This window comes from Ammospiza caudacuta, chromosome 2, assembly GCF_027887145.1.
Source record: "Ammospiza caudacuta isolate bAmmCau1 chromosome 2, bAmmCau1.pri, whole genome shotgun sequence".
NCBI classification, from domain to species: domain Eukaryota; kingdom Metazoa; phylum Chordata; class Aves; order Passeriformes; family Passerellidae; genus Ammospiza; species Ammospiza caudacuta.
Genome location: NC_080594.1, coordinates 34,513,793 through 34,538,282, shown reverse-complemented (window position 1 = coordinate 34,538,282; position 24,490 = coordinate 34,513,793). Strand labels below are relative to the sequence as shown.

Here is a 24,490-nt window from a genome sequence, read left to right as displayed (position 1 = left end):
TGGTGAGGTGGCTGGTGTGGTGCAAGTCCACGTGTCTGTGTGTGGGTTTGGCTCCCCAAAGACTTGTGCCTTGGGAGCTGCTGTGAAGCTTGGGCTGACTCAGCTGTACCTGCATGCACGGAACAGATACATGTGGTGAAAGGCAAACGTAATCTGCTTTCCTTCCAGCATCTGGTAACACTCTGCCTGCTTCCTGAAGAACTTGGTGCAGATCTGTCCACTTGTGAAACAATGTCATTTCCCCTGTGGAGTCCTCACAGCTCCTCCTGGGTGCTGTCGAGGCACATCAGAGTGCATCACTTCAACACTGGAAACTCATTCAAGACATTTTCCCAGGATCTCTGGTGGCTGCTCTTTGGAATAATCCTACTTTGTTCCCCAGTACGTTGCTCTGTCTTTAAAATTGGACTGCTTGGACCCTGGAACTGTGACCCCTTCTTTTCCAAAGCCTTTCCCCATGTGGCTGCCAGGTTAGCTGTGGGACGAATAAGCAGAGATCCTTCACTAGCTCTTGGCCACCGGCTGGATTATGTGGTCCTGCAAGAAGAATGTGACACGCCAAAAGCTCTGGTTAGATTTGTTGACTTTGGAAAGCTTTCCTCAGCTTTTATAGGCCCTCTAAACCCTGGCTTCTGTGAGGTGGCTGCACATTTAGGGAAGAACTGGAATAAAGCTATCTTTTCATGGATGTGCATCAATTATAAATTGGATTCTACCATCCACCATAATGCATTTGCAAGAACTCTGCCCTCTCCAATAGAAATTTTGCTTACAATAATGAAATATTTTAGGTGGGCTCATGTTGGCATCATTGCATCCAGTGATGATATTTGGAAGTACACAGCCAAGGAGGCAGCAACCGCACTCAGGAACCATGGGCTACCTGTAGGCATTGTTACATCCGTGCATAAGGGAGAAAAAGGCATTGAAGACACCTGGAACAAGGTTAAAGAAGTTATTAACATTAAAAGTAAGTGCTTTGAGTCTCATTCCTTTTGTTTATTTTTTCCCCAGGGTAGGACTGCATTGTTACCCAATGGACATACTTTAGAGAATGAAAACTTAAAGTGATTTAAGTCAAGCAGAATTTTATCTCTGATCCTAATGCAGACAGGGCTTCACATAAAAGAATGCTAGGCATTTTGTATGTGATGAATACAGGTCAAAATCATCTACTACAACCTGAAACACTGGGTCCAGCTTGTCTGAAAAAAAATAATTGTAGATGGTTTTCTGTGCCTGGCTTGTGTAAAGAAGAGTTTATAAGAAGGTTTTGTATTTAAGGTGATTTGTATTGTGGCATATCAAAAATCAATATCAATATCAAAAATCTTGCTTTGATGCTGTGTCCCGTATTTCAGATCTCTCCACCAGACATTGGCCCCATGACATTTTGCAAGAAAAGGCACAGACTTTGGGACAGTCAAGCATGGACCAGATGTTTAAACACAGCCCAGCTGTGTCAACCTAAAATCTGTATATTTGGTGGCAGGGTGAGCATTTGGAAGTTGGGCACTGCTTACAGCTGCATTGTGTTTGTCAGCTCAGCACACAGAGAGGGAAAGCACAAGTTTGGGTCAATGACAGAAATGACCACAACTGCCCATCTTCACCTGTGCCTCACTCCTGTCAAAGCTTCTCTCCATTCCTTCTTTACAGCTCCAGAAATGGTTAACCCCCACAATCTCCCTTATTAGGTGGTACATACCTCTAGAGGTTGAACAAAACGGGTGTGACTCTCAGCTTCCCCAGCACATAACATCAGAACCTGACCTGACAGAGTAGTTCAGGCAGCTCTTTTAGTGAAATAGCAAGAGCTATGTCATGTTGAAAACCCCAAGCAGATTACTAACACTCTCCACTGTCCTTGTGTTCCAGTTATTCTCCTGTGCATGCATTCTGTTCTCATCGGAGGGCAGGAACAGGCTGCCTTGCTCACAAAAGCTCTGGAAATGGGACTAGCAGATGGAAGATACATCTTTGTTCCCTATGACACTTTGCTGTACAGTCTGCCTTACCAAAACATCTCATTCAGTGTCTTTGATAATGACAGCAAGCTCCGGGAGGCTTATGATGCTGTGCTGACCATCACGCTGAAGTCCGGAGAAAGGACTTTCTATGATGCATTCAGGGAAGCTAAAGAAAGTGGTGAAATAATCAGGGATTTGGAAGCCACACAGGTAAACAGTCTTTCCCTTGGGCTTTTCTGGGACCTGTCAGTAGGAAACATAGCAATAGTTACAGAGAAAGTACTGGGAAGAGTCATTCCAGCCTGCACACTTTCATTTTGAGAAAAATACAGAGAAATTTGAATGTGGTCTGCACTCATCTGGAAAGGTCACTTTTCCCAGATGTCTGGCAATATAACTCACTTGATTAAACTGTAGGATCACGATGGGAATTCAAGAGAAAGGGGCTATGCCTGAGGCTCTCAGATTTGGTTTGCTGTGTGCTAGCTGCAATGGACTTGAATTAAAAAGGTATCTCTTGAGGTGGATAAGGTCCATGGATTTTGCAGGGGATCAAAGTAAGATATCCATATGACTGAGAATTTGAGGGGATGAGACAGACTAAAGAAATACTGGATGCTTCTAGAGGGAAATATTTAAGACCATTGCTATTGCATTCTTCTTAACACTATAGTCAAGGTTATTCTTTGTCAGCATGATCATCTAAACATCCCCGGTAGCCTATTAAAAACCAAATCAGTTTTTACCTTGAGAACATTTACAAGAACTGGAGAATCTTATACTGGTGAAGAGATACAGGAGTTAGCTGAGCTATTCTTCAAATCACCCTATGACATTTTAAAAAATTACAAGTACTTTTAAGGCATAATTTATCAGATCTACATGGATCTACTTTAGAAGAAGATGAATCATGCCTTGAAAGCATTAATTCCTTTCCCTTCACTTTAATGAGAGCCCAGGTTCACTGTATTGAGTGTCAGGTACTTCATTTCAGATCTCTACATCTGATCAATTAATCCCACAAATGTCAGATTTGCCTGTGGCTCGCAAGGGCACTCCTCATTTTTCTCACAGGTATATGGCTGTAATCTCTCTTGACCTACCAGCTGTGAATGACCATGTGATTACAAAAGTCACCAGTTGTGTTAAAGCTTCCTAAATCAAGTCTGGCACGGAAGGAAGCAATGCAAACAGAAAAGGCTCTGTTACCCCACAGAACAAGTTTGCTGTGGCTCTGCTGGGGGATTTTTGCATCTTTGGGGTAAATAATATTTTGACAGAGAATACCAATCCTTTGGGGCATGACACTTTTCTTGTCTTGGTATGGAGCCTCTGACTTCAATCTCCTATTTATATAAGATATTTTAGTGAAATGTTTTGAGGCAGGATAAATTTGTGATAAATTTCAGCTGAACATCAAGCTCAGAATCTTGGCTTTTCCCATCATAATGCAATTTTGCATGGTTTTAAAAATATTTTGAAATTGAATTTTGTGAATCCACCATAAGAAAAGACAGATATTCAAAATCATGCATCTATTGGGTCTACCTTCAACCTAAGATTCTTCAAACCCATTGCTCTGTGAGCCTTAATGTTCTGGTGTCTCACTATTTAAGTTACAGCTTAGCCATGGGGAAAGTATTTTTGCCACCAATCTCGAACAGAAGGTTAGGAGCAGTTTATCCTCAATTTCTCCTGTATTTTTAGGTTTCTCCACTCTTTGGAACAATCTACGATGCCATTTACTTCATGGCAATGGCTATGGACAGTGCACAGAGGAACGGAGTCAGAGCCTCAGGAGCCACCATAGCTGAGCACACAAAAAACTTGAGCTTCCCTGGGTTTAGCCACCAGGTAGAGACAGACAGCTGTGGGAAGGGGCTGGACAACTACGTGGTACTGGACACAGATGGTCATGGGAACCAGCTTTTCCCAACCCACCTGCTGGACATGTCTGCAGCCTCTGTGCTGCCCCTAGGCCGGGCCATCCACTTTCCCAATGAAATTCCACCCAAACCAGACCCCAGCTGTTGGTTTGATCCAGATGTTCTCTGCACTGAAGGTAAGAAAGAAAAGAAAGAACCAAAAAATTGGGTGAATGGGCATTGAGTTCATGCTTCTCGTTTTTCATCTTTTCTCTCACTCCAAGTGGTTACCCCTTTAAATTAGAACTCCCCAAGCAGAAAAGTCTAAATTCAAGGATTTAATATAAAGATGCCCAGTTATCATGCTGTTTGGAATGGGAATCCTGTGCAGAGGTAACACCATCAAGCCACAATATTCTCTTATTGCTTGTTAGATCATAGAATAATAGAATCATTATGGTTGGAAAAAACCTCTAGGATCATTGAATCCTAACCTACCACTGCCAATCCCACCACTAAATATCACATCTACACAATTTTTTCAACAATTCCAGAGCCATTAATCCCACTACTCTTCTGGGCCAATAAGGTTGTTGTTACCACTGTTATATGTTGAAGGGTTTTCTGGGTATAACACTCAACACCTGCCAATATGAACAGTAACCATTATATAACAGAGGCTGCACCCAGCACTGTGTCTCTGTCCTTCTGGGGCACAGGACACTAAGAGGATTTGCCTTGAAGACAGCCTAAGAGAGCTGCACAAGAGCAGATGCCCTCAGCATCCTGCCTGTTCACCCCCACTCCTGTTTTCATGGAGCAATGAGGAGTGAATGACCATCAAAGCTCAGCTCATTGAGAAAAAATTGATAATCATTACTCAAAATAATTCGAGTTATTATAGATAACCAAGGTAGTAATCAATCTGGGGGCAGAGATATCTGTGCTACTTTCTAGGTTTGAAGGAAGCGCTGTGCACTGGGTTTACCTATTGTTTTTAAATTGAGGCAACTATGGTGCAGTCTTAAAGTTCACAGGAAAGCCAAAATCTCAGGGTAGGGTACTCAACCTCCTCTTCATATTTGCTTAAAATACTAAGCATTTACACCTATTGCTCCAGATTATGTCTTAAACAAATGAAATTAACTACATCTATGGAATATTTCATCCAGTAGCTAAGAAAACCATTCTCCTTGGCTTAGGCATAACTAAGCTGACACATAAATCAGTGTCACTCCATGAAAACTGGAGATGTACTGATCTTGTAGAAACTAGCAAGCAATAGAAGAGATAAGTATAATACTATCATATATCTAATTTTACACTGCCCCTAGGAACAATGTAGCAATTTAACATCTCATTGCAGTCTATAGAAAAATCCCACTGACTTTTTGAGAGCTCAGATTTGTGTTCATACCTTTACAAAGGCATAAAGCTCCAGGCATCTGTCAATTAAACAGTAATTTATTATGATCGCTAGAATTTGAGACTGAACTTTATGGCTAGAATTAAATACAAGCCTCACTCTAGCTTTTGTATGAAGTTAGGCTTGGAGGGGTGTTGGATGCGAAGTTGTCAGGCTGCTGCGCTTCCTAACTCCAGGCTCACCAGGAGCAGGGCTGAGCTGGTGTTCCCAGGACATGGACACAAACACACACACACACAGAGTGCAGACACAGCCAGTCACTGGCAGAGTAACACATACAGGAGAGTTATGTCTTTACAGGCACTGCTGAGACATGGACATCAGAAATGGCCTGGTGCTGCTCTTATGCACCTCATAATAAGGCTCCAAGTTTGGTAGCAGATCTCACAGCCTCAATTTCTTCAGACTCACAAATGCATCCTATGGCAGATGGTCCAAACCTAAATTCTCCCATAGCCATCTCTCAAACCCTTCAGGCTCTGCAGGGGCTGACTCCAGACTTGCAGTTTCTCATGGGTTGCAGCCTCCAGGACTTCCCTTCCCTGTGAGTTAGGTTGATGTTAAGTCTGTAAATGTCATACACAGTCAGAGAGCAGAGTTACTCAGGAAAAAAACGTAGATGGGGTTAAGAAGGTGGGAATGACTGCAGTGATCAAATGCTTGAAAAAAATGCACAGCATGGTTATGTGTGACCAGCATCCCCATTCTCTCACATACTTGAGCATTCCTGACCCATTCTATCTCTCCCTTTACCCATGTTTGCCCTTTCCCCTAAAGATCCTGTGAGAAGTTTCATGTACTCCTGCAGCTCCCTTAAAGCATTCCCTAATGACTTGAACTCAATCCCATAAATTCCCCCAAGCATGCTGTAAGTTTGCTCTTTCCCATAAGCTCATAATTAGCTTACTTTTACTTCTGGTTAGTTGTGACTATAGTATGGCTTGGGAGGGATGTTTCAAGGCCATCCATCTATTCCGATCCCACACTAGACCAGGTTGCCTAAAGTCCTGTGGAGCCTGATTTTGAACACTGCCATGGATGGGGCAGCCACAGCTTTCATGGGCAGCCTCTTTCTGTGTTTGTGTGAGGGCAGTCAGGGCCTGGGGCCCTAGACTGAAGCAGTGAAATTTCAGCCAAAATGCTCTGACTTTTCCTGAAATAAATACCAGTTTTCAAAAATGCCTTCAGCTTTCACTGCAATGCTCTAGGTCTCAGTGCTTGCACATAGGTGCCAGTGTAACATAAGAGTCATGAACCTTTTGTCAACCCAAATTTCTCCATGTTTGTTTGTGTTTATAGATCTATGGATATAAGCAGAATAAACAGAAAAGTTAGAAACCAGAAGAGACACAGCAAACGGTTCCCACTGGAATTTAGCTTATGCAGTCATATCAGCTTCCCTTAGCTCTCTAGTAAACACACTCATCAGCAAAGTATCTGGCTCCAGTACTTTCTGCTGATGGATGTGTTGAGGAGAACATCAACCTTCTGCTGGTCCTCCTCTTCTTCTCTTTTCAACATTAGAAATCTGCAGCAGAGAATGAAAAAGCCCAGATGGGCCAGTGACTCACCCTGGCTGTTGGCTTGGTACCACAAGATAAAGATTTTTTTCAGCATTTCAATTCTTCAAGAGAAAAGGGCCAAATGTTAAAAAGTTATGAACTTTGCAGAAGCTTCCTCTAAAACTTAACAATTCCCTGTGAGTCTATTTATTTACTTGAAGAAAAACTATTTTTCCACTGGTCCACTGCTCTAAGTCTGGTTAAAAAAAAAATGTGCATGGAAATAAATAATTAGCATAGCTGAAGTCTTATGTATGCCAAGTTAGTAAGTATTTGTGTATTCATAAACAAACAATGCATTAAAATTGTCTTCCAGCATTCTTCTGGCTGAATATTTAACTTTTTAATCCAATGGCCTGATATTGATGTTTTTAATATTATTGCCTAAATCAAAATGATTTTCTAATTCACTTATTCTTTTCCCATCTTTGCACAGGGATTGAGCCTGCTGTCATTTTCTTGGGAGTAATGCTGTTATTTGTCCTGGTGTTGTGTGCTGTGGGCCTGGCTTCTCTCATCAGGTGAGAATTGCAACAGGTATTTGAGTTGGTGCCACTTTTAACTTCTCTGTTAGGCTTGTGCTTTAGCCAGCAGTTTAGACTATGCACATACAGAAAGTCTGATTTTGCTCTTGGCTCTCCAGCCACATATCTCTTCACATTTGTGGTGTGTTGGCCCTGGCAGCATGCCAGGCATCCACCAAAGGCATTCTATCTCTCCCTTCCTCAGCTGGGCAGGGGAGAGAAAATACAACAAAAGGCTCGTGGCTCAAGATGGGCTCAGGAGGGGATCGTTCACCAATTACCACAGCAGCCAAAATGGACTTGATGTGGGGAAATTAAATTTATTGCCAATCAAATCAGAGTAAGATAGTGAGAAATAAAATAAAATCTTAAAAATATCTTCTTCCCAGGCTTAACTTACTCCCAAATTCTCTACTTCCTCCCCAGCAGTGGCACAGGGGCCAGGGAATGGGGGCTGCAGTCAGTTCATCCCACATTGCCTCTGCTGCTCCTTCCTCCCGAGGGGAAGGGCTCCTCACACCCTTGCCCTGCTCCAGCAGCTTGTTGCTGGATGTTTCTGAAACATTAGGAAGGTGGTTATCACTTTGGAAGTGCAAAGGATGACATAGAAACGAAATACAGGAATCTGTTTTGAGGACATGAGGGTTGAAACCAAGTATTTTTCTAACTTGAGATCATTCTTGCCTGAATTTCTGTTTTTAATATAATCATGTTCCCTATTAAACATGTGAGGCTGACCCTCTGTATTTTCTCCATGCACTAAAAAGAAAGAAAATCCCTCTGGAGAGAATTTGAAGCAAATATTTAGCATACATCTTTATTATCAAGTTGATTCACTCTGTTTTGACCTGGGGTTCAGCTCCCTGGTCATTCCCATTATATATGTATTGGTCTGGGCATGAGATCTTAGGAGTAAAGGCAGTAGTGTTCTCGGGAAGGAATAATTTCCCATAATTGCATGTCACATCTGTGTCCCAACTCCATATCCAAGGTAGAAAAGTTCCAGAATGGATTGATTGGTCCAGGAGCTATGGATTGCTCTTGGCGAGGTCACTATAGCCGCTGGAGTAGTTTGTCTCTAATTATTGATGTCCTCGTGACTGAACTCAGAGTGAAAATAGACTGAAATCAAAAAGCACATTTACTGAGCAGCAATTACTTCAGCAGAGCAGAGTTCCTAGATTGTTCCCTCCAGCTTTGCCTCTCAAATAATTCCGAGACATGTTTGTTTCCACTCCTGAATCATCCCTCCAAACCCAGATATAAGGGCCACCCAGCAAGGAATGCCCCAAACAGCTCCCCCACTTTCACAGCTGCTTCTGATAGAGCTGCAGACACTCATGAGGTCGCCTCCACCCACCCACTCTGTGAAACCCTGCTCTGTTTGCTGGCCTCCTGCCTCTACAATTAAGTAAATAAATGACAATCTTTCTGCCTACTCTGTTTGTAAGATCTTCCACCAGCACCAGGCTGTGCTTGGGAAGGCTTGGTCATAAGAAAAGATGTGTGGCCATCTGCAAGGGAAGAAAAATTCCAGCATGACTCAGACAGTGATTTATATTAGGAAGGGGCATGTCTGGAACTAAATTTAAACCACAGCATGGTCTGAGTTGAAATGTGGAAGCTTTGGTCTTAGCTCTGTCAGGGATCTGCTGCATGACCTTAAATGAGTCACTCCACTCTCTCTTTAGCTTTTGCTTAGCTTTTGGCAGAAGGATGCTTTCCTCCCTGCTTAGGGAGAGGATGTGATTTATCAAGCAAGGTTTTTCAGATGGCCTTGTGAAAGGTACATAAAATATTATTTTTTTTCATGAAGATGAGTTGGGTGGCTTGGGACAGTGTGTTTAGAGAATTGTCATCCCAAGTAAAGCCTGTGGTTATGTGGCCAAGGCTTCCTCTCAGCTTCAAAAAGCTGCCCATGCTCTTCTAAAATGTCCAGAATGATACATGGAGAGGAAAAGTGAATTGTGGTGATTTGGGGTTGTTTTATGTGGTGGTGTCCTTCTACAGTAACATCAGCAAAAGTCACCTATTGTCCACCTCATCAGGGAAGCTCTTTAGGAGAGTGCAGATCAGTCATCTGCTGTAGTGTTAACAAAATTCCTTAAGCAAAAGAATTGACACTGAGGGCAACAGGGGAGCTTTCCCTTCCCTTTTCTGCTCCTGGCTGAGGCGTTTTTGACTGTCTGATACTGCTGCTTTGTGCTCAGAGTTAGACCCTGATGTCCAGTGAAACAATGGGATCAAAATGATGAGGTGTGATGTGACGTGTGCCATACTGCTCACCCCTTGCAGCTTTTCCCTCTGTATAAACCTGTGACCATTACAAGGGCACATCTTGCTCTGTGCTTCAAAATGCACCATGCTACAATATAGACACTCAGACAGCATGTTTAGACAGTAACTTGTGTCCAGGCAGCTCTTATAAATTAACTACACTTCAGCTTCAGTCCCTAAGAAAGACTGGTGTGCTTAAATGTGGTTTGCTCATGACCAGACCAGCTGGACTAATAAAACTAGTCTTTGTCTCCTAATGGAGAATGATTTGGGATATGACAAATAAAAGCAAAGCAAAACAAAATATGGCTTACATACACATCCAATTAATATTAGTAAGCAGATCAAATCCAGTTGTCTATCTGTGATAAGACCCTTTGAGATGATAGCTTTTGTTGCTATCCATGTTGAAATGGGTAATTCATGACTTGGCGTTTAAGTCCAAACCAAGGCATGGTGATTTGTCCACTTCTTTCACCAACGCCCTTCCCCACTCCCACACCATTTTAGACATCAAAGATCATGTCGTTCCAACCACTCTGCCATGGGCAAGGACACCTTCAACTACACTGGGCTGCTCAGAGCCCCACTCAATGTGGCTTTGAACACTTCCATGGCTGGGGCTGGCACAGCCTCTCTGGGTAACCTTTGCACCTTCACAGAAAATAATTGCTTCCTAATATCTGATCTAAACCTACACTCTTTCATTCCCCCTTGTCCTGTCACCCCATGTCCCTGTCAAAAGTCCTTCTCCAGCTCTCTTGTAGCCTCTCTCCTTAGGCACTGCAAAGTGCTCTACAGAATTCCCAAGGCCTTCTCTTCTGCAGGCTGAACAGTCCCAGCTGTCTCACCTGTCTCCATAACAGAGGTGCTCCAGTCCCCTGATCATCTTCATGGCCTTCTCCAGATCTGCTCCAACAGGTCCATGACTTTCATAAGTCAGGGACCCAGAGCTGGATGCAGCACTGCAGGCAGGGTCCAGTGGTGCAGGGAAGCCAGGTGTGGGGAATTCAGAGGAGGTGTACCTACCTGTAGTGGGTTGACTCTGGCTGGGTGCCAGGTGCCCACTCAGTTTCTCTATTACTCCCTTTCCCACTGGGACAGAGGAAAGAATAAAATGTAGAATGACCAGCAGGGTGAGACAAGGCAGTTTTATTTCAGCAAAAAGAAAGAAACAAGTGGAGATCTGCATGTGCGAGAGCTGAAGAGGAAACAGATCAGTCTCTACTTCCCATAAAGCAGCAATATTTGGACACTTCCTGGGAAGCAGAGCTTCAGCACACATAATGGCTCCTTCAGAAGGCAAACATTGAAAACTCATGACTGCCCCCCTTCCTCCTCTCTCCCTTAGCTTAAATATCTAAGCTGATGTCATACGGTATGGAATATCCCTTTGACTAATTTGGATCAGCTGCCCTGGTTGTGTCCCCTCCCAAGATCTTGCCCACCCACTCCCATTCCCTTTGGTGAGGGGAGGGAATGTCAGAAGGACACTGCTGCTTGGCAGTAGCCAAAACACTGATCTGGTATCCACACCCATTCAGCTACCAGTGCAAAGCACAGCACTGTAGGGGCTGGGAATGTTACCTCGGTCAGACCCAATGCACTGCCTAAAACTGATAACTGTGACTCTCCAACTCTTGCAGGCAGAGTATCCTGAACAACCAGCTTTTCAGGGGTCCAAACAAGATCATACTGACCTTGGATGACCTCGTCTTCATCAACCCAGAGATACATAGAAAGGTGAGTCCTTCTACTTGTGAAAGGAATCTGGGGGAACACTCTAGAACAGATTTGCTGTGTGGTATTTTCATACTCAAGAAGCTCTGGAAGCGTCATTTCACTTCTTCATGTCATTTTCCTCTGCAAATTAGAAAATTTCCCATATACTGAGTGCTTTTGAGTTTCAGATAAGATGTCAGAGCTTTTATGATGATGTAAAATCATAGCCTTGATTGTGTTTCTTCTGGCTACCAGGGCTTATTCCTTGTTCTTGAGGTTGGATGGTACAACACAGGGCATGCCCAAAAGGATAAACCATCTTAGCTTCTAAAATAAAGTGTCTGCATTCAAATACACTGGGAACCACTCCTGGTCCATTCTGGTTCATACACGGAGCGGGTGACCTGCTGGGGGACACTCCCATGATTTCCCTACCCAGAATCCATGCTGCAGACAGAGCTGGAGTGGAGGTTTATACCCAAAAGTGGTAGCTGCCTAGCACCTGCTTTCCTTGCCTTCCAGAGGCTGACCTTGGACAGTCTGACTGATGCAAACAGCATAGCAGCCAAGAACAGAAGCCTGATATCCGTAACCCGTTCCGCTTCCTTGAAAAGCACAGTGGCCACCCATGAAACCTCCAACGTGGCTTTGTATGAGGTAGGTAGGGACCTCATGCAGTCTTCTCCCACTGCTTCTGTTCACTGGACTGCTCCAGGGGGAAAAGTGTTTGGCTGCAGTACTGTAGGTCCCAGGATGGAGATAACTTGAGCAAACCCTAAGTATGAACAGAAGTTACTCCCAAGCATGGACTTAGCAGTGTTTAAGGCAAGTCTGTCCCAACCCTCACCCTGACACTTGGAGTCACGTGGGATGGGAGTATTCAACATTCACATGTAACATTGCCAGTCTGGTCCTGTTAGAGAAGTCACCATCTAAGGTGGTGGTGGCACCATAAAGAACCTTTCTTACAAGACAGTCTTTATTTGGTAACATCTCTAATAAGGAACTTTCTTACAAGACAGGATCCAAATAGAGTAATGGAAGCTCAAATTCCCCCTTGTGGCAATAGGACTGTATGGAGCTTAAACAGAGGCAATGGGCAAGAAAAGTCACCCCATCCATCAGGTTTTTCCTGAAAATGCAGCTTTTTGAAAAAATGGCATGGTAACTTTTCCTGAAGAGGAGCAAAATAAAGATCAATCATTAATGCCAGAGAAAAGCTCTGGTCAGAGTTATTTTCCTTTTTAATCAATTTATTGCTGTTTATCAGATATTAAGAAAACTTTCAGGCATGAAGTTGTGATCCAGATGAAGGTCCTGCCTCACCCCTTTTCTGAGGGTTTGCTGTGGATATTCTTATTTGGGTTCAGCATATAAATAATCTGTTGCCAAGAACATTAAAAATCCCCAGCCACTTTCAAAGTCAAGGACCTGAAATTCCCATTTGGATCCCAATGTTATCAGTTGCTCAGAGATTTGCTCTGTCAGTCACCCACCTGTGTTGGGATTAGGGGACTGGAGCTTCTTTCTTAAGAGAAAAGGTTGAGGGAGTTTGGCTTGTTCAGCCTCAAGAAGAGACAACTGAGGCTGATGTCTATAAATATCTGAAGGGATGGTGTCAGAAGAACAGAACCAGACTCTTCTCAGTAGACAAGAAGCAGAAGGCAGAAACTGGTGCACAGAAAGTTCCACCTGAACATGAAGAAGAGTTGTGCTGTGCAGGTGACCAAGCACTGAAACAGATTGTCCAGGGAGGATGTGGAGTCTGCCTCACTGGAGATACTCAAGAATTGCCTGGACACAATCCTGTGCCATGTGCTCTAGGATAACCTTTCTTAAGCAGGGAGGTTGGACTAGATGGTCCATCTCTGGTTTCTTCCAACCTTAACCATTTTCTGATTCTGTGATTGTGGACAGGGAGACCAAGTGTGGCTGAAAAAATTTGAGACAGGAGCAGTTCACAATCTGAGGCAAAGCTCCACCAGCGTCTTAAGGAAGGTAGGAATAGGGCATGATGACATGTGGAGGGAAGGTTTCTCAGGGGGTGCTTTTGGCTTCAGGGTGTGTTTGTTGCCCTTGTCTCATGTCTGTCCATTAAATCATGCTTTGTGGTTGTCAACGAGTCTTGTCTGGTGAAATGGGGACCATGCTCAACTGCGTCTGACAAATTTACCATAGATACAATTTACCATAGATCCATATGCCAGTCAGCAGCTTGTAAAACCCCACCCCAGACCTGCTACTTCCAAGCTGGTGCAATGTTAAATGTACAATGAATCCTTCAAGTGACCTTGCCTGCAAAGGCAGAGTGATGTGCCTCATCCCTCCACAGTGTGAGGCACTGGTAGATATTTTCATGTTATATGGGTTGACAGTGTGACACAGACACAGTTGTGCATTTCTCTGGAGTTTGCTTTGTGTTTCCATCTAAGATGCCTCTCAGATGCTTAATTTTGGTCTCCGATTTTATCGTTACAAATGCAAGAAAGCATACTTGTTTTCTAAATCCAAGGACATTAGTTGTTGACAGCTATTACTAACATAGCAGTGGCATTTTTATGCATGTAAAAGCCACAAATTTACCAGTGCATGTCTCCAAAGACACCATTGATGGATGACTTTGGACTCCCTAGGTATGGTTTTGTTTCCAGTTCAGAGCAAGATCCACATGCTGAACTCAATCTACCCCAGCAAAGCCATTCTGGCCTAGCGAAAGATTCAGTACAGTTTGTCTAAACAAAACATAAACTTCTGTTTAGTTTGCTTTTGCTATCTTGCTTTTTTTGTATAATGGATAGACTAAGGAAAGCAAAGCTTGAAAAGAGTGTTGAGTATCCAAAAATAAGCACCAGAGAGGTTGTTTGTGTCTCCATCTTTCACTGGAAGGCTGTTTGGGAGTGCAAGTGTGAAAAGGGCATCTAGTGATAGCAGAAGCTACCAAGCAGGCACCTGGCTGACCTGGTCTCGCTGTGATTTGGTGTCTTGTTTCAGATGAAGGATCTGCGTCACGAAAATGTGAATCTGTTCCTGGGATTTTTCTCAGACTGTGGCATCTTTGCCATCGTGACAGAGTACTGCTCACGAGGCAGCCTGGAGGACTTGCTGAGAAACGAGGATATGAAACTGGACTGGATGTTCAAGTCCTCTCTTGTGATGGATCTAATTAAAGTAAACCCATTGCTCCTGCTGAGGCGTGATCTGAAGGGGACTTTTATGATGACTAAGCTATTTCAATCAGAATGTTGGTTTTTTAATAATAACACAGGGAAAACAGATCTGGATGTAATTCTACCAGTCTCTAAATGAGATTTCTTATCCTTATTTTGTTTCCATCTGAGAGAAGCACCATTTGGGGTAATAGAACTACAACTACACAGCAGGACAAGAGGCTAAAACTACATACCAGGCTGCAACTGATCACCTAGGACAACAGAATTTTGTGACAAATTTATTCTTTGCAAAGGCCCTTTCTTGTCATAAATCAGAAATGCATCCACCATAGAACCAAACAGTATCCATCCCCTACCACAGGTTGGCTGCACATATGGTCCCTTTAGCAGCGTTCACACTTCCAATCATGTCCTGTGTTTTTATGTCTGAATGATGAACTACTAATCTGGGATAGGTGGATTCCAGAGAGTAGACCACCGGAACCATTCTTCTAGTCTGTGATCTGTCTTCTGAACCAACTTGAGGGAGATGGGTTGGGCCACTCAGCTCTTCATGGCTTCCTTTGACCTGTTTGGTAGCACTTGTGTCCACTTTCTCATCCTTACCTAAAAGCAGAACTTCTGGGTGCAGTGAGACATAGGGCTACAGAGGGAGGCATCTGACTCTTCCTGAAGTTGTCAGACCTTTCCAATACTACTTTAGGGCCCAGAAAAACCTATTTCATGTACCTAATCCATTTCTAAACTTCTCTCATGGTTTGTTGTTTCGATCACTACTGCATTTGACATAGTCAATGCTGCATTTGATGCCATCTGAGGTGACAAATTGGCTTGGTGTCTCTGAGTGCTGGTGGATAAGATAATTCTTAAGGATCAACCTGGATTTTTTTTTCTGTGTTTCATAGGGAATCAGATATTTGCATCACCGAGATTTTGCCCATGGACGTCTCAAGTCTCGTAACTGTGTTGTGGATGGCCGGTTTGTCCTGAAGATCACTGACTATGGTTATAATGAGATCTTAGAGGCACAGAAATGTCCCTATATTCAGCCATCCCCAGAAGGTAGGTGTGATGACAAAATATTTTTTTTTAAATATTTGTCCATTGATTTAACAGATGTTTGTCCAAGTACAATTTCAGGCCGGTGGCCACACAAGGATTTTCATGCTCAATCTCACTGCATCTGGTTTCCTCTATACCATGCATTGTTATAAAAAAGGGTAAGCAAAGGTTTTTTCAGACTGCCTGAAAGTGAAGAGAATAACAGAGTGATTTGGTAAATATATTTTAGTGTAGGCAATGACAGAACTTCAGCTTCTTGCAGTTGGAGAAGGACTGAATTGTTCCTGAAATTTTATCAGTACTGTAGCCAGTAGAACGGCTTCACAGCCTTAGACCCAATCCAATATTTAGAGTTTTATGTTATCCCAAATGAAAAGATACTTTTTCTTGTTAAAATAAGTCATCTAAAAGACAAAATCATGTAGATATCCTTGAAATAGGTCCTCTACATGCCAATCACCAAAGGCTGCCACATGAGATTCCCACCACTTAAGACCAGCCCTCATGGGACCAGGTTTGGAGACTTGGACAGGATTTCTTTCATGTGGCCGTTGCTTTGGGGTTCTTCTGGTATCCCAATTTATTCTTGAAACTTGTTTTCCGATAGTATTTCATGGTTTGATCCCTCTGTCATGGGATTTGATGCTTACACCTTTTCAGTGTCTCAGATAGGGCAGTTGTCAGACAGAAGACTTCTTCTCCTCCCTTACAGAAGATAAACACATTTACAGTGGCAGAAATGTTCCATATCCCCATTACTCAGAATGCACAGTTACCAGGGTAACAAAATCTCAGTTTGAAGATTCATTTCTTCATGAAGTTGGATATATTTTACAACTGTGTCTTTTGTTCTTTGAACTATTGGATTATAAAGACTGTGCATCAGATTGTCACAAATTACTTTTACAGAAACTATTTTCATCTAAAAAGAACTACAGAAAATATGTTGCTAATTGTTGCTTTGTAAAAGAGCAACAACTGTAACAAGAGAGTCAAGATTTGGTGCCAATATTTTGTCTCAGGAACATTTTCAATCAAAAAAAATGGTGTTAAAGCTTCTGGCAGGGTTGAGATGACTTCTTATGTTGGAAGTTCATGCTGGTGTTATATGATACATATTATTGGTGTGGCAGTTTTTAAGAAAACCCATAGAGTAAAACTTGGAAATTATTTTTTTTTTGGTCAACACAGAAGTTTAGTATTTCTAACATACCACTAGAAGTAAAAGATTTGATTCAGTAAATAATGTAGTATTTTCCAGCCTTTCATCAAATGACTGAAATAAGGTATTCATTTAAGCATTCACTTTGCAATAGTCTGAGTTAAAGTGTAAGAAATGCAATGCTCTGAAATTTTTTTAGAATTGCTCTGGACAGCTCCTGAGTTACTGCGGGACCCAGACATGTGCAGAAAGGGCACAATCAAGGGGGACATTTACAGCTTTGCAATCATCCTGCAAGAAGTGGTTGCTCGGGGTCCACCTTACTGCACATCAGAACTCTCAGCTGAAGGTAGGCAACTACTACAGTATATTTTTGAGGCTTTATGCAGAGAACTTTATAAAAGGCCTGGCCAAGTCCCCTTACTAATAAGGCAATAATGTATTAGTCTCATGACCTTTCTCAGTGGCAGAAGTCTGTTTCCAACACAACATCCATAATAAACATCAAAATGTAGGGTTCTCATCACAGCCTTGGTACATGTCTCATCACTGCTTTCACTGGGATCAGGATTTTGGGTGCTCTCCAGGATGCTTCAGGCCTCTGCAGCACCTTCCGTTCCCTGTGGAAACTCGGACTTTTCATCTTAGTATGGGGTGAAATCTGAGGGTAGAACTTCCCATAGCTTAGAAACTCCTTTGCTTCCCACTCATTGTCCCTCTTTTGTGCATCATGGAGGCTGAAGTTTTTGAGCTGGACCCCTTGCCAACATCCTATTTTGTCCATCTGCTCATCAATTTGTCCTTAATCCTTTCTTTTCTAAAGAGGCCCTCTCTTCAACAGAGGTCAAAGTGATGTATCATTTTGCTTATGTGTATCATAAACAGCAAACAGGTGAAGTCTTTAGGAGCTGCTCATGGTGCAACCATGCTGTGCATCCATGGGAAGAACAAATCCACTGCAGTCAGGGTCAGGTCAGAAGCACTTAAACAGGGAGGGAGTGACAACAATCTAAAATTAGCTGATTTCAGTGACAGCCCATTCTCAACACGTTTTAAGCTGGACAACAATCAAGTGGGGTATGACAATTCAGTATGTGCCAGCTCAGCTGGAAAAATGAGGCCCTGAGTTTTCTATGCCTGAAGCTGCTGTCACAATGCGAAGACAGTGATGTTAATGATGTATCCCACTCTGTAAATCAGAGCTGAAACTGTGATGCAATTAGCAGGTTTCTCCCACCTTGTCCCTCCTGCAGAACCTCCAGCAAATGTTGAACACAGTCCTGTTTTCTAACCTGAAAAAATGATGACTTTCTACTCATTGTGTCTCAATCTTAAGGAGCTTTCACTTGTGAACATTAAAACAATCTGGGGAAGGCATTTCCTCTCAGCTGCCCCTGGAAGTATTGGGGCCAGATGTTTGGATTAGTTCATTTGGTGGAGTCTGGAGGGATGAGCCAAAGATCTTTAAAGTAGACTGTAAATCCTGAAAAGCTTTGGGTACTCACAGCAACAGCAGGACTTCTGCCAGAGAAAGAGGTTTTCACTCTGTTTGCTTGCTCTGCACTGAGCAAAATAAGATTTCAAATACCATAACTTTGGTGTGTGTTAAAAGACTGACTTCTCAGGGTTGGAAACCCAAGTCCAGTCCCTTACAAGCATCATTTCTAGGAAGGGAGCTCTAGACAGGGAGTCATTTCCCAGACACTGTTTTGAATTCAACCTCTCCCCCATAACATACTTTCCACTGTCGCCACTCCCAGCAACCTCCTACGTCCTGGTTCCCAGTTAATGATGAAGCATCAGAGGCTGGTATCCTTCCTGTCTGGGCTCAGACATAAACCTCTGCTGTCTTAGAAGACTGCAGGTCCTAGTGGAGAGAGTCAGAGGCAATTTCATTAAATACAAGCCTGCAGGCTCACACATCCATCTGTCACACGTCCTTCCCCCATCCAGCCACTTTATTACTCATAACCTGGTTCTCCAGGGACATGAATCTTCTTTAAATCCTTCAAGAGACTCCTGACAGTGAAAAGCAGAAACTTCCAGCTTCATTTGGCACAGACACTGGGTGCTGAGGACTAAGAGTGACATAAGGAAAGGTCTGTGTCATTTGCTCCTATCAAGGCCCTCCATCTTACAATGTGTTTCCCAATCTTCTCTTTGCCACAGAAATTATAAGGAAAGTGAAGAAGCCCCCTCCCCTGTGTCGCCCAAACGTAGCTCCTGAGGTAGCCCCCCTGGCATGCATCCAGGTAATGAAGCAATGCTGGGCTGAAGCCCCTGAACGACGTCCAACATTTGAGGAGGTGTTTCATAAGGTCAGTAAATAAAGAAGCTGGTGTAATCCCATTGTTTGTTCTTGGCAGCGAAGTGTTTTATGGTTTGGGTTTTTTCTTTTTGTTTTAACTCAGTTATTAAAGAATGAAGACATTGCAGAGCCCTAGACTTGTCCTGGCTTAGGGGTGATAAAGCAGCCTGGACATGGGCTTGATGTCTTCACATTACCAGTGTACTTGCACAGATGGTCTCATGGAGATGAAAGATTTGTAAATTATTCACCTTCAGACCAATTTTTCTTTTAATCTTCTAAAGTGTTTAAATGATAACTATAAGAAAAATTCACCAAAGACTGTTAAAGACAAAGATAGAATGTTTGGCATAGGAGGTCTCTCAATTCCAGATTGGTGGAAGCTTGGAGAATATCCCAAGGAAATATGACTGTACCTGTGGCCTGTTTAAACAGCTTTCCTAGGTATCTGTTACTGGCCAATCTCATGGACAGGTACTGGCAAAATAACCCCCTTTCTGATCAAGCAGTGTCGTTTCTGTGTTCTTATAAGGTGATAGAATCATAGACTCATTGAGGTTGGTCTTTTAAGATCATCAATCATCATACCACCACCATGTGTGCTGTTAAACCATGTCCTCAAGCGCCACATCCACATGTTTCTTGAGCACTAACACGGATGGTAACTCCAACCATTATCCTAAGCAGTCTGTTCCAAACAGGTTTTACAAACCCTTTCTTTGAAAAAAAAAAAAATTATCAATATCCAATATAAACCTTCCCTGACACAACTTTAGGGCATTTCCTTAAAAGAGGTAAACAAATATGCTTAATTTTTGCCTTTTAGTTCTATGAAGCTGTGAATAATTTTGAACCTGCTGACTCTGCTGTTGAGTTTAAGGTAGCCTCTAAAGTCACAAATTATCCAAAATTTCCAGCAGCTCAGCTTCAGGTCAGGAGGAGAAAGCACAACTCAATGAAGAACTGGGAATGGAGCTGGCAGTACACATGCATGTCAGTGTGCAAAGGTGGATTTAAGTGCTGTAACATGTAAAAAGGTTGTAAGTGTTGCTAACACCCTGAACTTTGTGCCTCTGAATGCAAAGTTTTGCAAGTTACCCTAAAGATTGTTCATGGGATAAATGGGGTTGCAAACCTGCAGCCAGACAAGACTCTGTAACAATGTACATGTTGACAACTGCTGTAAGGTTATGTTTCATCTCACTCTCACTGATTGCTGCCATCACCTTCATTTCACCTTTATCTTTGAACTTTTGCCATTTAAAAATTCAGTCTTTAGCATGACACCTCCAAAGAAATATTTGCTTTTTGTTCCTCTCCAAACTCAGAGTGGTACAGTGATGTAAAGAGACAGACAAATAACTCTCCAGTTTGATTTTCCAGTTCAAAACCATCAACAAAGGAAAAAAGACCAATATCATTGACTCAATGCTCAGGATGCTTGAGCAGTACTCAAGCAACCTGGAAGATTTAATCAGCGAGCGGACTGAAGAGCTAGAGGTTGAAAAACAGAAGACAGAAAAACTGCTGTCACAAATGCTTCCACCGTAAGTATTGGTACTTTAACTGGTAAAAAAATTCCCCAGAAAACCAAACCAAAACCACCCCAAAACAAACCCATATCTAGTCTGGACAGCACCCTTCCCCAGAAATGAGCAACATTGTAGACCTGACCATCAGTTTTGACAAGCACCTTCAAATCAAACTAAGAAACTCTAATCAATGCTGGTTACAGCCATACCGTGGAAGATCTGAACACAGAAAACCAAGAGTCTGAGCTCTTGAGCATGCACTAGAAAAGGGTTTGTTCCCTGCCACCTTTTTTGTGTTGCTGTTTCAGTTCAGTGGCAGAAGCTCTCAAGACTGGTGGCACTGTGGAACCAGAGTATTTTGACCAGGTGACCATCTACTTCAATGACATTGTGGGCTTCACATCCATTTCAGCCCTCAGTGAGCCCATTGAAGTAGTTGACCTTCTGAATGACCTTTACTCTCTCTTCGATGCTGTTCTTGGAAACCATGATGTTTATAAGGTGAGAAGTAATTTTATTCTGTGTTTCCTTTCCATCTTTTTCAATTTCTATATTTATTTCTTAATATGATGGTATTTGCTAGGTGGAGACAATTGGTGATGCCTACATGGTTGCCTCAGGGCTCCCAAAACGGAATGGAAACAAGCACGCAGCTGAAATAGCCAACATGTCCTTGGACATCCTCAGCTCCGTGGGAACATTCAAAATGAGGCACATGCCAGACATTCCCCTCAGGATACGAATTGGGCTGCACACAGGTAGGCAACTGAACATCAGAGAGCTCCTTCTCAACTGCATTTCCAACTCCGAATTCTGTCTTCATGCCTGCCCTCCAAAAAACACCCTTACAAGACACTTTAAAATCTTCCACATCAACGAGGCAGTTAAAATGGAAAAACAAAACCCAGAGAGGGTTTCTGGAGAAAAGTGGCTTAGTATCATTTTAAGGAGAGAATTTGTATTCTGTCTCAGCCAGGAACTGCATCTGGCATGTTAATCACAAGGGTTTCATCATATGGATAGCTCTTTAATGTGCCATAGCACCTTCAGAAGTGGGATATCGAGACACCCAGTGATGTCTTTGCAACTCCATTCTGAAATAAAAAAGCACAGAAACACTGGCTTATAAAGTGAAAGCATAAAAAGATTGAAGATATTTATTACAGGTTGGATATACTGGAAGAAAAATGTGATACAGCTCTTAAGAAAAAGTTACATTATAAAGAAAGCATTATCTCTGATGTAGAAGTCATAATGTATTCAATCAACAGAAAGATTGCTTGTTTAAAATGAAAGGAGGAAGTTATATATATATATATATATATATATATATATATATATATATATGCAAAATGTAATTAAACTTCAAAGTAAAACAAAAAATTCCAATACAGTAGCACTACAGTTATATAGGCAAAAGTATTTTAAATGTAGGAAAATACATCTGCTATTATCATGAATCAGTATTTGTATAATATATATGAACCTTCATAATTTTATACATTTTTTTAGACAACTGTTAATAGATTTTTTTTCTAGCTGTTTGTCACCAGATTTCCTACCTCTTCTTCTAAAGTACCAGGTTCTGCCCACTGTGGGAAGCCAAACAATGACTAAAAATGCCCAGGAGTCTGACCTAATAATGTATGGGGTTTTATCCTTCTGCTTATCTGATAATGTCCACGCTTTTGGAGCTTTAGCATGCAAGCATTTTGCAGATGTCAGTGTCCTGGTCTCTGATGTACATGTTGGGAGACAGAAGCAGAGTAAAGGAAGTATCTCAGTCAGAATATCCCAAGAACAGAGCTGTGACTTTAGCAGAGTTAAAATCAATAATATGAATCCTAGACCTTATAAGACCCTCTTTTGGAATTATCTCTAAAACACATCTCCTTACTGTTTTCTTTGAAGTTTGTGATTCTTAGTTGACCCTTCACAGGAGTGTAAAGCATTAAGGAATGATTGCAGGAGCACTGTGTGTTTTATACTCTGTCAGAAATTAGATGAGACTACGGCTGCAGATTGTCTTGCCCAGAGCAGGAGCCTCTGGAGCACCAGCAGCATATTTTCAACATGGAAAGAGAGGAATTTGCTGTGCAACATCTGCTGCTGCCTGTTGACAGCAGTTCTGCAATGTATCTCCCATGCAGTTGGCCAAAAAATACATCCCTAGGTGATGTCTACAGGGGGTAGTAACATTTTTTTGTTTTTATGAAATCTGGATATCTGGAAAGCAGAATTGCTATGAACTGTTGTATTGGGTGTGAAGGGAAGAGGGTGGAGGACTCTGCACATCTTGTTTTGCATAGATCTGGCAGCGTCATACTGTCATGGGAGCAGCCACAATCACACGTTCCAAAGCAAACCAGCTCTCTGAGCCACAGAGCTCACGGCTGAGTTTGATTAACCCTAGACCCCGATTCTCCTGAGAAAAGATGGATGAATAGGGAATGATCAGCATCATGAAAGCCTTGGGGAAGCTCTTGGGGGAGAGGAGAACTTGGCTGACACTTTCACTGTACTGGAAAGCATTGAAAAAGGGTGTGACCCTCAGTCACGTACTTCAGCTGCTCTTTGGAAACTGGTGCCAAGAAGAGCTCATGATGCCCTCTCAGAAAAGCAGTAAATGCATTTTGGGCATTGGCATTTTGCCATGCCTTTTCCACCCTGAGGGAAAGCTGCACCTCTGGGAACTTCTGATGGCCCATGCCCATGATGCACTTGTGGCAATGCATAGGTAAGGCAAAGAGGACAGGACGATGAGTGCTTGGTCTGCATTTTCTCCCCTGCTTTAAACACATCCTGGAATCTTGGCTGTCCTCTCTTGAGTTCGCTGCAGGTCCAAGATAACCTGGCTGACTCAGCTGTTTCCCCATTACCCATGCCTGGGCTGGAGTAGGACAGTCAGCCAAAGCAGTGGTGAGAAGATAAGCTCTTCCACAGAGGCTGAAGATGATTTGTGTATCAGTCAGGCTCTCTGGCAGTCAGCCCTGCACTTTGATCTTGACTATTAAACTCCGCAGCGCTGCTGATGGTCTTTGCAGAGTCTTAGCCAGAGCCTCTCATTAACTGACCCTTGCAAGCCCTGGCAAAGAGACACTTCAAAGCAAACCTCTGGGCCTGTGTAATTAAGCAACTAGGCCATGATGTCCTCATCACAGGGTGTCTGGTTTCCTCTGAAACTTGTAACTGTAGGAGATTTACCATTGGAAGTTTTTCTTAGCCTTCTGCTGAAGCTGTTAGGAGAAGGGGGAACACATACAGGAGGTGAAGGCAGTGACCAAATTAAGTCTTAAATGCTTTCAACACAGGGAATGTGTAATTTTGGGAATGCTTATATGGTAGGGTTGGTTTTGAGCTGAGAGCCTTCTGCAATGGGACAGACTTAAAAGCAGTATTCTAGAAAGATAACACCTCGCCCTAAAAATCTTGCCTCTTCTATGTTGTGAGCTTTGTGCAGAAATGTCTGGGTGATTGCACCAGCAGAGTAGGAAACCTGAATCAGGCACTCCCATGGAGGTGTTTCCAGGACTTTCAGGGAGTCTGCACTCATTTTGAGGACATGTAAATGAGCCCTGTAAAGCTGTTCATGGGCAGGAGTGGAAAAGCTCTTGTGGCTCAGTTGACCACATTGACTTGGTCTCCACTGACTACAGTAGAAGCTCGTCTGCCTTTATGTATGCTTCTGAAATGGAATCACAGAATTATAGCATACTCTGAGTTGTAAGGGACCCACAAGGATCATGGAGTCCAACTCTCAAGTGAGTAGCCCATGCAGGGATCAAGCCCATGACCCTGGTGTTCCTAGCAGCATGCTCTAACCAATGGAGCACAAATCCTCCTCAGTGAGGGCTGTTTTTTCAACAGGAACCACCTTTTTCTGTCCTTGCAGCATCTATTACAGAAGGAG

The 24,490-nt window shown here is 42.7% G+C and overlaps 1 protein-coding gene across 1 annotated transcript in view; it reads left to right on the top strand.

Annotated features, from left to right (window-relative positions):
* The first annotated feature begins 231 nt into the window (after positions 1-231).
* GUCY2F (guanylate cyclase 2F, retinal) overlaps positions 232-24,490 on the top strand; it is a 37,881-nt gene continuing 13,622 nt past the window's right edge. Inside the window, 14 exon segments of the mRNA XM_058825568.1 lie at positions 232-970; positions 1,879-2,180; positions 3,678-4,032; positions 7,260-7,344; positions 11,271-11,367; positions 11,869-12,003; positions 13,264-13,344; positions 14,338-14,514; positions 15,422-15,578; positions 16,940-17,089; positions 18,910-19,058; positions 20,432-20,595; positions 20,889-21,081; positions 21,164-21,338. Of these exon segments, the coding sequence (XP_058681551.1) occupies positions 232-970; positions 1,879-2,180; positions 3,678-4,032; positions 7,260-7,344; positions 11,271-11,367; positions 11,869-12,003; positions 13,264-13,344; positions 14,338-14,514; positions 15,422-15,578; positions 16,940-17,089; positions 18,910-19,058; positions 20,432-20,595; positions 20,889-21,081; positions 21,164-21,338 (2,959 nt within the window).